The sequence below is a fragment of the Octopus sinensis genome, unplaced genomic scaffold (assembly GCF_006345805.1).
Source record: "Octopus sinensis unplaced genomic scaffold, ASM634580v1 Contig10319, whole genome shotgun sequence".
Classification (NCBI taxonomy): Eukaryota; Metazoa; Mollusca; class Cephalopoda; order Octopoda; family Octopodidae; genus Octopus; species Octopus sinensis.
This window is the reverse complement of record NW_021832109.1, coordinates 5,727-18,477: the sequence shown is the minus strand read 5'-3', so window position 1 is coordinate 18,477 and position 12,751 is coordinate 5,727. Positions and strand designations below refer to the sequence as shown.

At 40.4% G+C, this 12,751-nt stretch overlaps 1 protein-coding gene and 1 pseudogene across 1 annotated transcript; both read right to left on the bottom strand.

Annotated features, from left to right (window-relative positions):
• Positions 1 to 1,522: 1,522 nt before the first annotated feature.
• LOC115228321 lies at positions 1,523 to 3,198 on the bottom strand (annotated as a pseudogene).
• Positions 3,199 to 10,986: 7,788 nt separating this feature from the next.
• LOC115228320 lies at positions 10,987 to 12,066 on the bottom strand. Its single transcript, XM_029798925.1, has one exon. The coding sequence runs from the start codon at positions 12,064 to 12,066 to the stop codon at positions 10,987 to 10,989; it is 1,080 nt and encodes a 359-aa protein (XP_029654785.1).
• Between the last annotated feature and the right edge of the window lie 685 nt (positions 12,067 to 12,751).

Sequence of the window (12,751 nt, the reverse complement as noted above, 5' to 3'; positions counted from 1 at the left end):
CATAAAATATTTCTTCCGTAATGCATTTAGTTGCAGTATGTGTAGTTAAGACACCGAACTACAAAGCTATTTCTACATTTCTCAACTAGATTCACATTTTTTGTTTCCTGAAAGCTGACTCGCTTTGTGTAAATGCAAAACTAAATAGTTAAAATCTAAGTCAGCTTAATAAATAAAAAGAATTTTTATATTATAATAAAATCCGAAATGTTAGTACGAAGAATTAATAAACCCGAGAAACCAAGGCAAGTACTAAAAATACAAAATTAACAAAACTATTAAAACCATTTTTTTCAATTGAAACCTTAACGATATGGATTATAACCGTAAATAGAATCTTGGGACAATGGTTCATAATTATTACTATCTTGACTGGAACTTTTACCACGCTTATTATTACCAACACGCTGTCTCTAATAAATTACAGATTAAACAGAAACGTAATTTTGGTATGTACGCTCATCATTCAAATTCATATATGGACTGTTCAGACTGTCACCGTGACCAAAATGCTGTGCATTAACTACAGGAGATTTTGTAACTGTTGTCAATGCTCTTTCCTGCATTGATCGAATGTTGTTATATGAAGGCGGAACATAATTTTCTATAATTAATTTTCAGCGCCTTTAACACCTTCCCGTAGATCAGACATGTAAGACAGTAAAGAAGGATCGTTCGAAAACATGGCAGTAGGGACCGGATATGTCATTCTGTAAGCCGTTGACTGACTCTGCGGAATACAAGAAAAATGATCTATCGGAGTGGTACATTCTTTAAATTTAAGAATAAAAGGGCAAATCTAACCTTTATCTGGTTCAAAAGAATTTGACAGCTTATAGATAAATAAAACAAAATAATTACTCTATAAGAAGATTCGCGAAACTGGCAAGAAGACTCTTTCAAATTATTTAATGGGCCTTCAACTAAAACACCACATTCCTTAAAGTAGATAATAAGATCATTCCATATAGAATTCTAAAAATTACTCAAAAAATAACACAAACTTTAGAAAGAACCCTGGCATTGCCAATAATAATAAGTCCATATCTAAAAAATTTCATAAAAATTGACACTTGGCCCGTGTTAGTGCAACATTTAATCGGCGTTTATCTTCCAAAAATCCAATTCCTTGGTGTTCATTCGATCTCACACAAGACAATATGATATAATCCTTTTCTCTTCCTTGAAAGGCGTCGACACTAGCAACCTCAACTTCCTGCAAAAAATTAGATAAAATATTCACTTGGTATAGCCGAGAATTAAGTTTACCAGAGAACTGCATATAGTGAACAATGAAAGCTCTTTGTCCCTCGTACGGAGTAATAATTCCAATTTGTTCGGGATGAGTCCCAGCACTTAGCATTGTACTTACTACTTTCTCCACATTAGCAGCCTCAGTTCTAAATTCTTATCAAAATAATTTCTTTGCCTGTTTAAAAAGGAAGTTCCAGAACTTGCAATCTCTTCTTGGCCACAAGTGAGATAAAAAAACATTGGAATGTCAGTTCTCGGCCATGGAAAATTAGAGGTAGGCAACACCCGATTGCCTAATCAATAAATAAATAGTATATAAACGAGCAGTAACTCCATTCTGTAGTGAACCCTCATAAAAAGAATTTGAAGGGAACGCAGACAGAGCAGGATGCATACGATACTGAACCAATAGTCGAATAGGACGAATATCAAGAAGAACTAAACGTTCAAAAAGAGATCGCGAAAATCCGGCCTTTGCAGCTTTTTTGGACATAACAACAGGACCCAACTGAGAATGGTCTCCTACGAGAACGAGCTAGAAAATAATATCCATATAATAAAAACATGTCGACAGCCATGTACAATTGGCATCATACACTCGGCCTCTGTTGCTTGGGTGCTTTCATCAATAACGACAGATTTAAAACGAAATTTATTTAATCTAGGATCTCCAGCACCAACACAAGTACAACAAATAACTTGGGCGTACTAAAACCAATAAACATGTCAGTAATTACAGATAAAAGTTCGCGCTCAGACTGACGTTTGAGTTGTCTATAACGATTTTCATCACTACTTGACAATTCACCAGCTTCTTCCTTTAGGTTTATCAACTTTTGTAGCTCAGGTTTACTATGTAAAATCGATATTTTAATAATACTAACTTGGAAAGTTTTCTTAGTTGGTTATGCAACGCTAAATGAATTACAGGAGATTCAATTGCTTCTCTACTTTTGGCACACAATCTCACAACCTATTCATTATCATAAAAGAATACTTTAAGTCCAGTTTTGTCTATTTTCTCTGTAAGTTGATCCACAGCAATATTAGAAGGTGCACAGACGAGAACCTGAGACTTAGTCTGCTCAGCAAGATGATAGACAATACTAGCAGACGTGACAGTTTTTCCAGTACCAGGAGGACCCTAGATTAATATAATACTATTAATGACCTGAATAAGACTAAGTGGATGCTGAAGGACTGATTTCACAGCTGATATTTGAGAATGATTTAAATCTGGCAAATTTGGCGCAGAAAAACATTCTGGAAGTGGTGTTTTTATCAATACGTCACTTCTACGGTGACCCATCAAATAGTCATAAATAATAGCAGATACTGACGTCTCATCGACTGCAAATAGTCTAAGAGCATACTGCATTCTAATTACGTAATCAGTAAATTGCAATAAACCTGTCATATGATGTTGATTTCCAGACGTAATCAACTGATAATCCATGAGTTGCTTCACACTTTATATCAGACACGTTCTTTATTTCAATACCAATCTCGTCGCTTTTGTCTAAAGTGAATAAATATTTTTTACTATCAGGAATCTTAATAACATGTCCAACTGTAGTCCACGAAGGTCTCACATCGCTATGATATGTCATACGTAACTCATCCCCGTGCATTATACGAATTTCTAGTTAAACGTCATAGAAAAATAAATTTTAATTCCTCGAAAAAACTAACCATCACTGGTCTTTGGTAAATGAAGATAAGCAATTCGTTTTTTATTCAACCCAATGTCCCACCGAATTGATACATTTTCATTCGTCTGTGATTCTCTCAATTTCTTATCATACTCAGACTCCAACTTTATAAGAGGTTTATAAACTGATTGATACTGATGTGAATCCTTGTATCTAAAATTATCAGAATAATAGCACCACCTAATTAAAACATGCTGTAAAACATCCTCATTTACAGGGTTATTAACCTCATCTAATGTGGCATATGGATTCTCCTTCCATCGTTCTTCCAAGTTGTTAATCTCTACCGGAGTGATCTTCCTTGCCTTTATCTGAATTTCAGGATCAGGGACTTTTAACAGCCACGAAACAAACTGTCTATCTTCAATGATTGGCTTCCATTCGTTTAAATCCCTTAGAATCGCAACGAAATGTAATACCAATTTACGTCCTTGCTACTAACCTGGAAGGCACATGGCTGCCTACATACAATCATGACAGTATTGTCCTGTTTTCCAGGCAAATATCCGAGAGAAAATACGTTCTTTGATCCACAAACATAGCATTCAATTGTCATTGCTCCCAAATGACTGTTTTGGTGAAGAATTATCTCCTTTGTTTTTGCTCTCACCAAATGATTTATTATATGGCTTCCAGAAGTCAAACCGCGATCATTACAAAACCATTTCTGACTTTGTGTGCATAAAGCAACACTATTTGGATCGTGAATTCCACAATATCTTACAAATTAATTAAGACTTTACGCGCAAGCATGAAGAGGTAATTTATTGAAATCACTACATTCGTCTCCAAAGTTCATAGAATTAAGGTTTTGAGACATTAAATCGTCAATCTAAATATTTTTAGTTAGGTAGAAATAGAATAAATGAATATGATGTATCTTACAATTTGATTATCCCCATCATTTTGAGAATAAATAGAAAATTGACTGAGTCTTTCGTTTCCTAACTGAGAATGATATTGATAGTCATCGAAATAATCATCATCGACATATTTATAATTACGCGACATCACAACAAGGATACAGATTTGATAATATTTTAATTTTTTTTTTCAAATTAATTTAAAATAAATAATATGTCTCAAAATAACAAATAAAGCGGATATCCATCGCCATTCTCCGTGGCAACACGTATGCGGTACTTTCCGCAGGAGGTGTGCGTGCTTAGCCCCCCCAGAGTTTCCCCTCTGTACATTCCTAACTTAATTTGTTCTCTATTAAAAAAACAAATAAAGTATGTTATTTTCTAGTTACTGCCATAGAAGGAATTGAAATTGGCCTTATTTTTGCAATGAATAAAGATAGTCTCCTTATCCAATCATTATTTGCGCGAAAAATTTATGAACCAAATCCTCGTGTTTGTCTTCGAAAACGATTCGAAGAAAATCGCATCTTATAAGGACCAGGAAAGTTGTTAATTTCATACATTATTAAGTGTTCAGGTAAACATCACTTAAAGGCAAATGTCCAGTATTTGATAGCTGTCTTAGAATGAAAAAGTATTTTCAGGTTTGACAAAGTGTATTATTGGACCAGAGAAATTAGCCAAAAGTTTAGTTTTCTTTTCACAAGGAGCCATCTTCAACAAATAAGTTAATTTAAGCGAAGACAATTATTATTAAAAGCACGTTCACAGTATCAAAGAGTGTATATTAAATAAGGTCCCGTTTGTGCCACACGTTTCGAAATTCTATTCAGAAAATATTTAATTGTATTTGGTTCTCGCGTTTGCTCACAGTCCTTCTAGGTCGTCTGCAGATTTGAATTTTCTTCCAATTCCATTAAGATCTTTGTTTAGAGGAACAGGGAAAGTGATTCTAGGTCTTCAACTAAACGAAAACTCCTCTCGCTAGTTGTACTGAGCTGCATAAACGCGAGAATTAACAAATATCTGGCCCCGAGTCGGAGCTGATTCAAGGCAGGAAAATCCACTGCGAACATTGTCTGGAAGAACAGATGGTGATGCGCAATCCAACAAAAATTCAAAAGAGCCACAACCATCCTTGGAATTGACATGTCAAAAGCTTTTGATTGTGTCCGCCATGATTTACTCATCGACGTCCTACAGAGTTTCCTGACTGAGGACGAAGTCAGAATGATACGGGTACTGCTTGCCAGGACAGAATTATCGTTTTCTTCAAAGACATTTAACAATTGGTTTCTCATATTAACACTTATTATAAACCGAATTCACTGAAATCAAACGCATGAACACCAAAGTTGGTGAAACTTGGTGGAATGTAAAAAAACTCGGATCTCTGCTCAGAGACAGTGAAAACATTACACTTAAAAAGTTGCTGGCTACTACAGCACTGAGCAAAATACGCAAAAAATGGCTCCAAACCCGGCTATACCAATCGGCAACTCAGGTCAAGGCTTAATATCTTTATGAAACCTGTTCTACTTTACAATTCCTCGACATGGGGAATCTGATACTGATCGAGGAGGGTGCCAGATGAGACGGTCGGGAATGCGCAAAGCCAAGCTCCACTAGCAGGGGAGATTATGTAATTTGTGGAAGTCTCTAGATTTAAGTATATGAGGGTACTTGAGATTATTAAATAAATTATGTAATAAATTGCGTAATATATAATGCTATTTGGGGAGTTCCCAAGATTTAGTGATACGAGGGTACTTGAGATTATGTAAATTATGTAAAGATTGCGTCATATATTGCGTAATATATTATGCAATTTGTGGAAGTCTCTAGATTTATGTATATGAGGGTACTTGAGATTATGTAATAGATTGCGTAATAAATTGCGTAATTTGGAGTGGTCCCTTGATGTGAAGATACGAGGGTACTTGAGATTATGTAATAGATTGCGTAATAAATTCGGTAATATATTATGCAATTTGGGGAAGTCCCTAGACCTGAAGATAGGAGGATATTTGAGATTATGTAATAAATTGCGTAATATTTTATTGAATTTGGGGAGGTTCCTAGATGTGAAGATTATGGATACTTCACAGCTCTCCTGCTAAACGTCAACGGTATAGGGAAGATCAGAGAACTCCGAAATCTCTTAACTAACCTGAGAATTAACGTGGCCATGCTTCAAGAAACCAAACTGTCGCCGAATGACCACACCCCTTCATTCCCGGGATACAAGGCTATCAGGCTGGTCCGGAAAGGAGAAAGGAGGGGGTGGCCTTCTCACTCTAATCAGAAACAACGTGAATTTTCTGACATTTCCGCTGAAGTGAGGAACATCATCGCGGCTGACGAGGTTTCCGAGTTAATCGGGATCTCGCTTGGCACATCGAAGGGTCGTTTATTGCTCGTCAATATGTACATCCCACCTCCCGAGGCTCTTGTCCAAGGAGCTAGTGCCTCCCTACTCTCTCCAATCTTGCACGAATAGACGGGGTCATCTTATGCGGTGACCTCAATGCAAAACACCCCCTTTGGCTTTCTAATCAGTTGGCGGATACGAGAGGGAAATCTTTACTTTCCCAATTGGATTCCTTAACTATCCTGAACGACCCATCGAGAAACACAAGAACCCCATTCAGAGGGACCGACAAATCTACGTCACTCGATGTAACTTTATGCTCTCCTTCTCTGGCATCATCTACGGAGTGGTCAGTCTTCTATGAAACGAGAAGCGATCACAACCCGATAACGGTGAAGATCAAAAGAGAAGTTGTCACCAGTTAAGTTCCAATTCCTTACAATTACAAAGCGGCCAACTGGCCACGGTTCCAAGAGATATTGAACACGAGACTAAAAAATTGCAATCTGTGCAACTTTAGCTCTCTCGACAAGGCCATTGGCTTCTTCTCGAAGATCATTCTGGAAGCAAGAGCAATGACTATTCCTAAACGTCCACCTCACGCTGCTTGTAGTCGAAGGATATCCGGTCTGGCCAAGGAGAGAAATCGCCTCAAAAAGTCAAACCGGATGTCTTCTGACATAAACAAGGAATACCGCATCCGCATCCGACACTTAAACAAGGAATTAAGTCCAATGAACTCAGGCACACCTATTTGAAATGGAATCGCATTCTTTCTACCGTGAACCGCAATCGTTCAACAGGTGAAGTGTGGAAAGCCATTCGGCACATGGCCAGGGGGGACGCTCCCGAACCTTTCGAAGATTTTGATAAAAAAGACGTGAACAACCTCATAAATTTCTATGCGAAAAATGCACATAAAGAGCACAGGAAATCCGACTCACTCCCCTCCAACAGGAGCCTAAAAAAACGGACTGAACCGCTCCTCCTCTCGGTAAAGGAGGTGGAAGATACCTTGCACTCAACAAAACCTTCTTACTCTCACTGCCCGGATAAAATACCGGTGATCCTATTAAAAAACCTTGGCGTCGAAGGTGTCAGATTCCTAACAGCCATCTTCAACCATTCTATCAACAACAACGCAATTCCGGCATTATGGAAACAGGCCTTAATAAGGCCGATACTGAAGCCTGGAAGACCAAGAGGGGACCCGGCATCTTTCAGGCCGATTTCCCTGTTATGTTCGATGTCAAAAATCCTGGAAAGACTGGTTCTTGGCAGAATAGAAGCTTTCTTACCCGAAAGACATTTTCAACATGGGTTTAAGAAGGCGAAGTCCACGTCTTCGTACCTCCAATCCTTATCAAACTTCATCTGTACCGGTTTTGCCAGCAAACCGAGGCACCAAAAGACCGTACGCTGCTCCGTCGACACCATAAAGCCTTCGATTCCGTCTCGAGGAAGCTCCTCTCAAGGAAGATATTCCAATCCGACTTTCCTCTGAAGCTAAAAATATGGATTACCAACTTCCTAAGTGGACGAAGGGGAAGGGTGTGCCTCGGTGGTCTGAGGTCCAAATCTCGTCTTCTACCCAACGGAGTACCTCAGGGATCCCCCTTATCCCCGGCCCTCTTCAACCTATTTTTGGAAGACCTCCCTCGCTCCCTCGACAACAATGACATTGTTCTCTCATACGCGGACGACATCGTACTAGCCTCACGGGACCGGGACATCCAGAAGGCCTCTGAAAGGCTCCAAGCTAACTTGGATCGGCTGAACCTATGGCTGACGGACAACCGGCTCTTGGTAAACGCGGCGAAGTCCGCCACGTCCCTCTTCACCTCGGATAAAAGATTGGGAAGGACGTCAGTCGACTTAAAGCTGAATAATATATCCGTTCCCTTCTGCAGGAGTCAGACGGTCCTAGGGGTAACCCTCGACATGTACCTCTGTTTCTCCCCTCATGTGGACAACCTCCTTCGCAAATGCGAACAAAAATTGAACATACTACGAACTCTATCCGGAATATGGAGAAACGGGTCGCACCCGGTACTGGCGAATATCTACCGCCAGTACTTCGAACCTTGTATTGCCTACGCTTGCGGATCTTGGGGTCCGCGGCTATCGTGGTCCAACAGGAGGCGAATCGAGGAGGCCCAACAAAGGGCCCTCAGATTAACCGATCGGTCCAGCCTCTCTGGAAGACCTCATCAAGCTAAACCTGGGCCCGTCAGCGAATACTCCGTCAAAAACGGCCTGCCGCCCTGTGCGATCTTGTGTCGGCTCGTGGAAAGATAACCGAGCGAGGATGAGGTCCCTGGTTGAGTGCATCGGGATCACGTGACGTTTTGTTCGGTTTTTAGCGTGGTCTTGGTGATTTAATAAAATAAAATAAAACCGAGTTTCCATTCATTAGTATTACCACTCGATATTTTATTGTAAAATAGAGAAAAATTTGAAGATATCAATTAATGACGAGGAAAATAATTTCTTTGAAAATTACGATTCTTTTGTACTCTAAAACCAAATAATTCTATTTCCGATATTCAAAGTTTTATTTCCACACCAACCGATACATGTAAGAACAAGTGGCTGATTTATAACGGTTTATTTTATTATTATTTGTATAGCTTTTACATTTTGTGAAAACATTGTTTTTATTTATAGTACAATTTCGTAATTTTGCGAAACTCAGTGCTAGCAGACTGAATATATGATGCTTCTTTTACGTAATTTGCAGTTCTATTAATTATTTTTTAAGCCGCAAGTATCTTTGAATTGATTCTAAAGGAAAGTTAAAAAAAATATTCCGCTTCAAAATATATAAACATGTCAATAGATCAAATTCAGAGTTCACATGAAACAATTAGATCCCATAATGGTCTGCTAATTTATTTTATTTTTGATGCTGGTGGGAATTTATTTGAAATAAACATTTGTACTTATTTCAATTTCTTTTTCGATTTTTTCACATATTCTTTATATTCATTTTGATCAATTGGTTGAGTTTAATATCAAAGGTCAATGCAACTTACTTTTGTCAATTTTTTATATAGAATAGAATAGTGTTTATTGAGCGAAAAGAAAAAGAAAAACAAGGAAGAAATCATCGGCGGGGAGATAAAAACAAGGCACCGAAGTGTCTCTTTCCATGCGTATCCCCAATACTAGTCATGTATGACGACAATTCTCCAAGACCATCCGGATCGTGGGCACAGAGGATTCTTGTGAGTCTTTTAACCTTCCGTCAAGTTGTACTCCGTAAGCCAATTTCATAGCGAAACGTCTTGTCTTTTCCAACTGTTCGATCAGGTAGTCACTCTCCTCCGTACCGTACCAGCCCTCATAGCCATATGTGAGGACTGGCTGCACACACGTTTTGTATACGTAGATGTACGTTTCCGGATCCAGATGGAACCTGGTTAAGCTTTTGAGGATCCTCACACTCCTCTTTCTCTGATTTGCTATATGCTCTACGTACGAGCCACGACAGTTGATGGTTGCTCCCAGGTAAGAAAGATTTTTTCTTTTCGAGAGATCCATCACATAGCTACTCATCGCATATGCACACGACTCCGCATAGCGACTCCCTCTCCGCAACCATGAAATGGTGCTCTTCTCCGGTGCTAGGGTCAAACTCTTCTCTATCGTCCACATCTTTAGCGTTGCAATGTATGATTTCAGTCGTCTCCAAGACTGCGATATCCTTTTCGAGGTATCCATGACCAGGATATCGTCAGCATAGATAACGAGCTTGCCAGTACGTGTCGACGGCAGAGGAATGTCCGCCAAGAAGAGGTTGAACAGAAGTGGACTCAAGATAGATCCCTGCGGGACTCCCCTTCTAAGTTCCACACACCCCGATAGGCGGTTTCCACAGCGGACAAATGATTGTCTTCCTGACAAGAAGCTCTCCAGCCATCGATAGGTCTTTATCCCGGCTCCGATGTCATGGATTCTGGAGAGTAGGCCCAGGTGCCACACGCTATCGAAGGCTTTGGCCAGATCCAGACACACACAGTTAGCCATGCTTCATTTCTGTCAGCACGGGATAATTGGTGCTCTAACTCCCTGAGGCAGTCCCCTGTGGATCTTCCTCCACGAAATCCCCATTGTTCGGGTAAAAGCAAATTTTGTGATTCTATATGACCAGAGAGTCTGTTAAAGACAATCTTTTCCATTGTCTTAGAGAAAGCACAAATGAGGCTAATTGGCCGGTAGTTCTGTGCCAGCAGTGTCGATTTACCAGATTTTGGAATCATTCGAACAATCGTATGCTTCCACGCCGATGGAAGGTGTCCGAACGTCCAGCTGGCGTGAAACAACATAGTCAATGCTCGTATCAAGATTTCAGGGGCCTTCTTTAACAACTTCGGAGGGATGTAGTCGAAGCCAGGCGCCTTGTTCTTCAACCCAGCAATTGCCCTTTCAACCTCTTCCTGTGTTATCGCCCCACATAATGGTCCCTCCGATAATTGCGAAGAGCCAAGCTTCTTCACAATTCGGTCATAAGTCCCTCGTGGAACGGTAGATTCGACCTCTTGAACCTGACTGAGTTGGTTCCTGAGTACTTCCGGGATACGATCAGAGGAGATATATTTCCCGTCTGGTTCTTTTAGTGAAATTTCAAATCCTTTGGCATCATTTCTGGTAAGGCGTTGATATGCTTTCCAGAAATTAGGGTTTCGCTTATCCAGTTTTCTGCATTCAGACCTCCATTTACTTTCGACCTCAGTCTTGGCCATTTTTGCAATAGTAGATTTTATCTTGTCGATCTCCAATTTCAGGCGGCATTTGATTGACTCAACCCGACATCTCCTGCGATTTTCCAGGGTACCTTCGTTCTGATCAGAGTGACAAGTTTCGAATTCATCCGCTTTTGCGTTCCTTTGGGTTTCCATACATTTTTTAATGCATAAACATCCAGGAATTTTATGATTGACGATCTAAGGTGATCATCGAGATTGTCAATATCATCTCTGCTTCTCAGAGGCTGGGACACGACATTTCGAAGCGAATCCCGCATATATGATTCGAATAAACTCCAGTTCATGTTCACGAGGTTGTAACCAATGAACAAGTCCTCCGTAACATTCATAGTCATCTTTATCAACATCGTTTGCGGCACGTGGTCAGAGCCAATGTCCGCTTCCAACCTCGGTATGTAACATAAAGGACTAATTGATGCCGAGCATAGAAAGAGACCCAAGCGATCAGCCCTGACTCTGTCTGCATAATGATTCAGTTCTTCCGATGTAAAGACCGAAAAACCCAAGCTACTGGCCAAGTCCTCAAGGACAGTTCCATTCATATTCGTAGTTTCACATCCATAACTCACATTTTTGGCATTAAGATCTCCTGCTAGTATTGACAGGCAATTTTCCTCAAAGAACGTCCCAATAACGTTTGAATAGCGCCTCAGCGACTTTGAGTACATTCCCCCGACGGTTAGCCAGCCAGCAGTCGTGTGCAGCTCGAGCACAATAAGTTCACAGAGTGACTCCTCCACAATTCTGATGTTTCTTACCTTAAGGTTCGCCCTGTAGTAGACTGAGGTTCCTGTCCCCGCCACTGAGTATATTTTCCATGGTATATTAATAGACTTATAGCCTTCGAATTCCACCCTCGTAGCTTCCTTCAGCTTAGTCTCATTGATAATCAATATGTGAGACTTCGCTGTGGCCAGCAGGAGCCTCAGCTCCGATGCCCGTCTCGCAAGCGAGCGGGCATTTAGAATTGTCAGAGCAAGGAATCCTTCCGACATGGGTGGCTGACCTCCCGTGGGAGCGCCACCTTTTTCGGTAAAGGGGGTCTGCCTGCTTTCCGTTTGCACCGGTTTCAGCCGGCTCTGGAGGCGTCCCATCGTCCTCCAGCCGGGCTTCGGGGCTTGGCAGCTGAACTCCAGATTTTGCTACTGCAGTTTTCTTCACTGCTCTCGCCTTCGGGGCAGCGGGTTTTGTTTCTGGGCATGGGTCCGTTTGAATTCCCGTGTTAATGAAGCAGGTCTGACTTCCGGATTCGATCAAGTTCTTGACGATAACGTCAGTTTGAACACCAATATCGCATTTTGGATTAAGTAACTTCTTCGACCAAGACATTTGTATGCCAGACATTTGTATTGCATTTACACGATTTCTCTTAGTGGGAGTCACTTCCAGTTTCTTCTTTGTCGATTGTTTCGCCACCGGACAGCCCAACCAGTTCGCCCGATGTCCATGTGATCCGCAGTTGATGCACGGGAGTTTGACGTGTGTTCCGATCGTACATTGGGTGCGATCGTGTGCATCACCACACACAAACAGCGCACTGTCTCCTTACAGTATAACGAGATGTGTCCAAATTTGTAACATCGATAGCATTGCCTCTCGGGATTTTTGTACCAGGTAAAACGGATTTGGTTGAAGCCAATTTTAAGACCTAGGGATCAATTTTTTACTTTTTATTCAAAATTTTAATTTTCTTGAATTTTGCATTCTCAATACAAGTTTTTCGAAAATTTTTAATTTTCATTCGAAATCAAATTCATATTTGTGCAATTTTTTTAATAA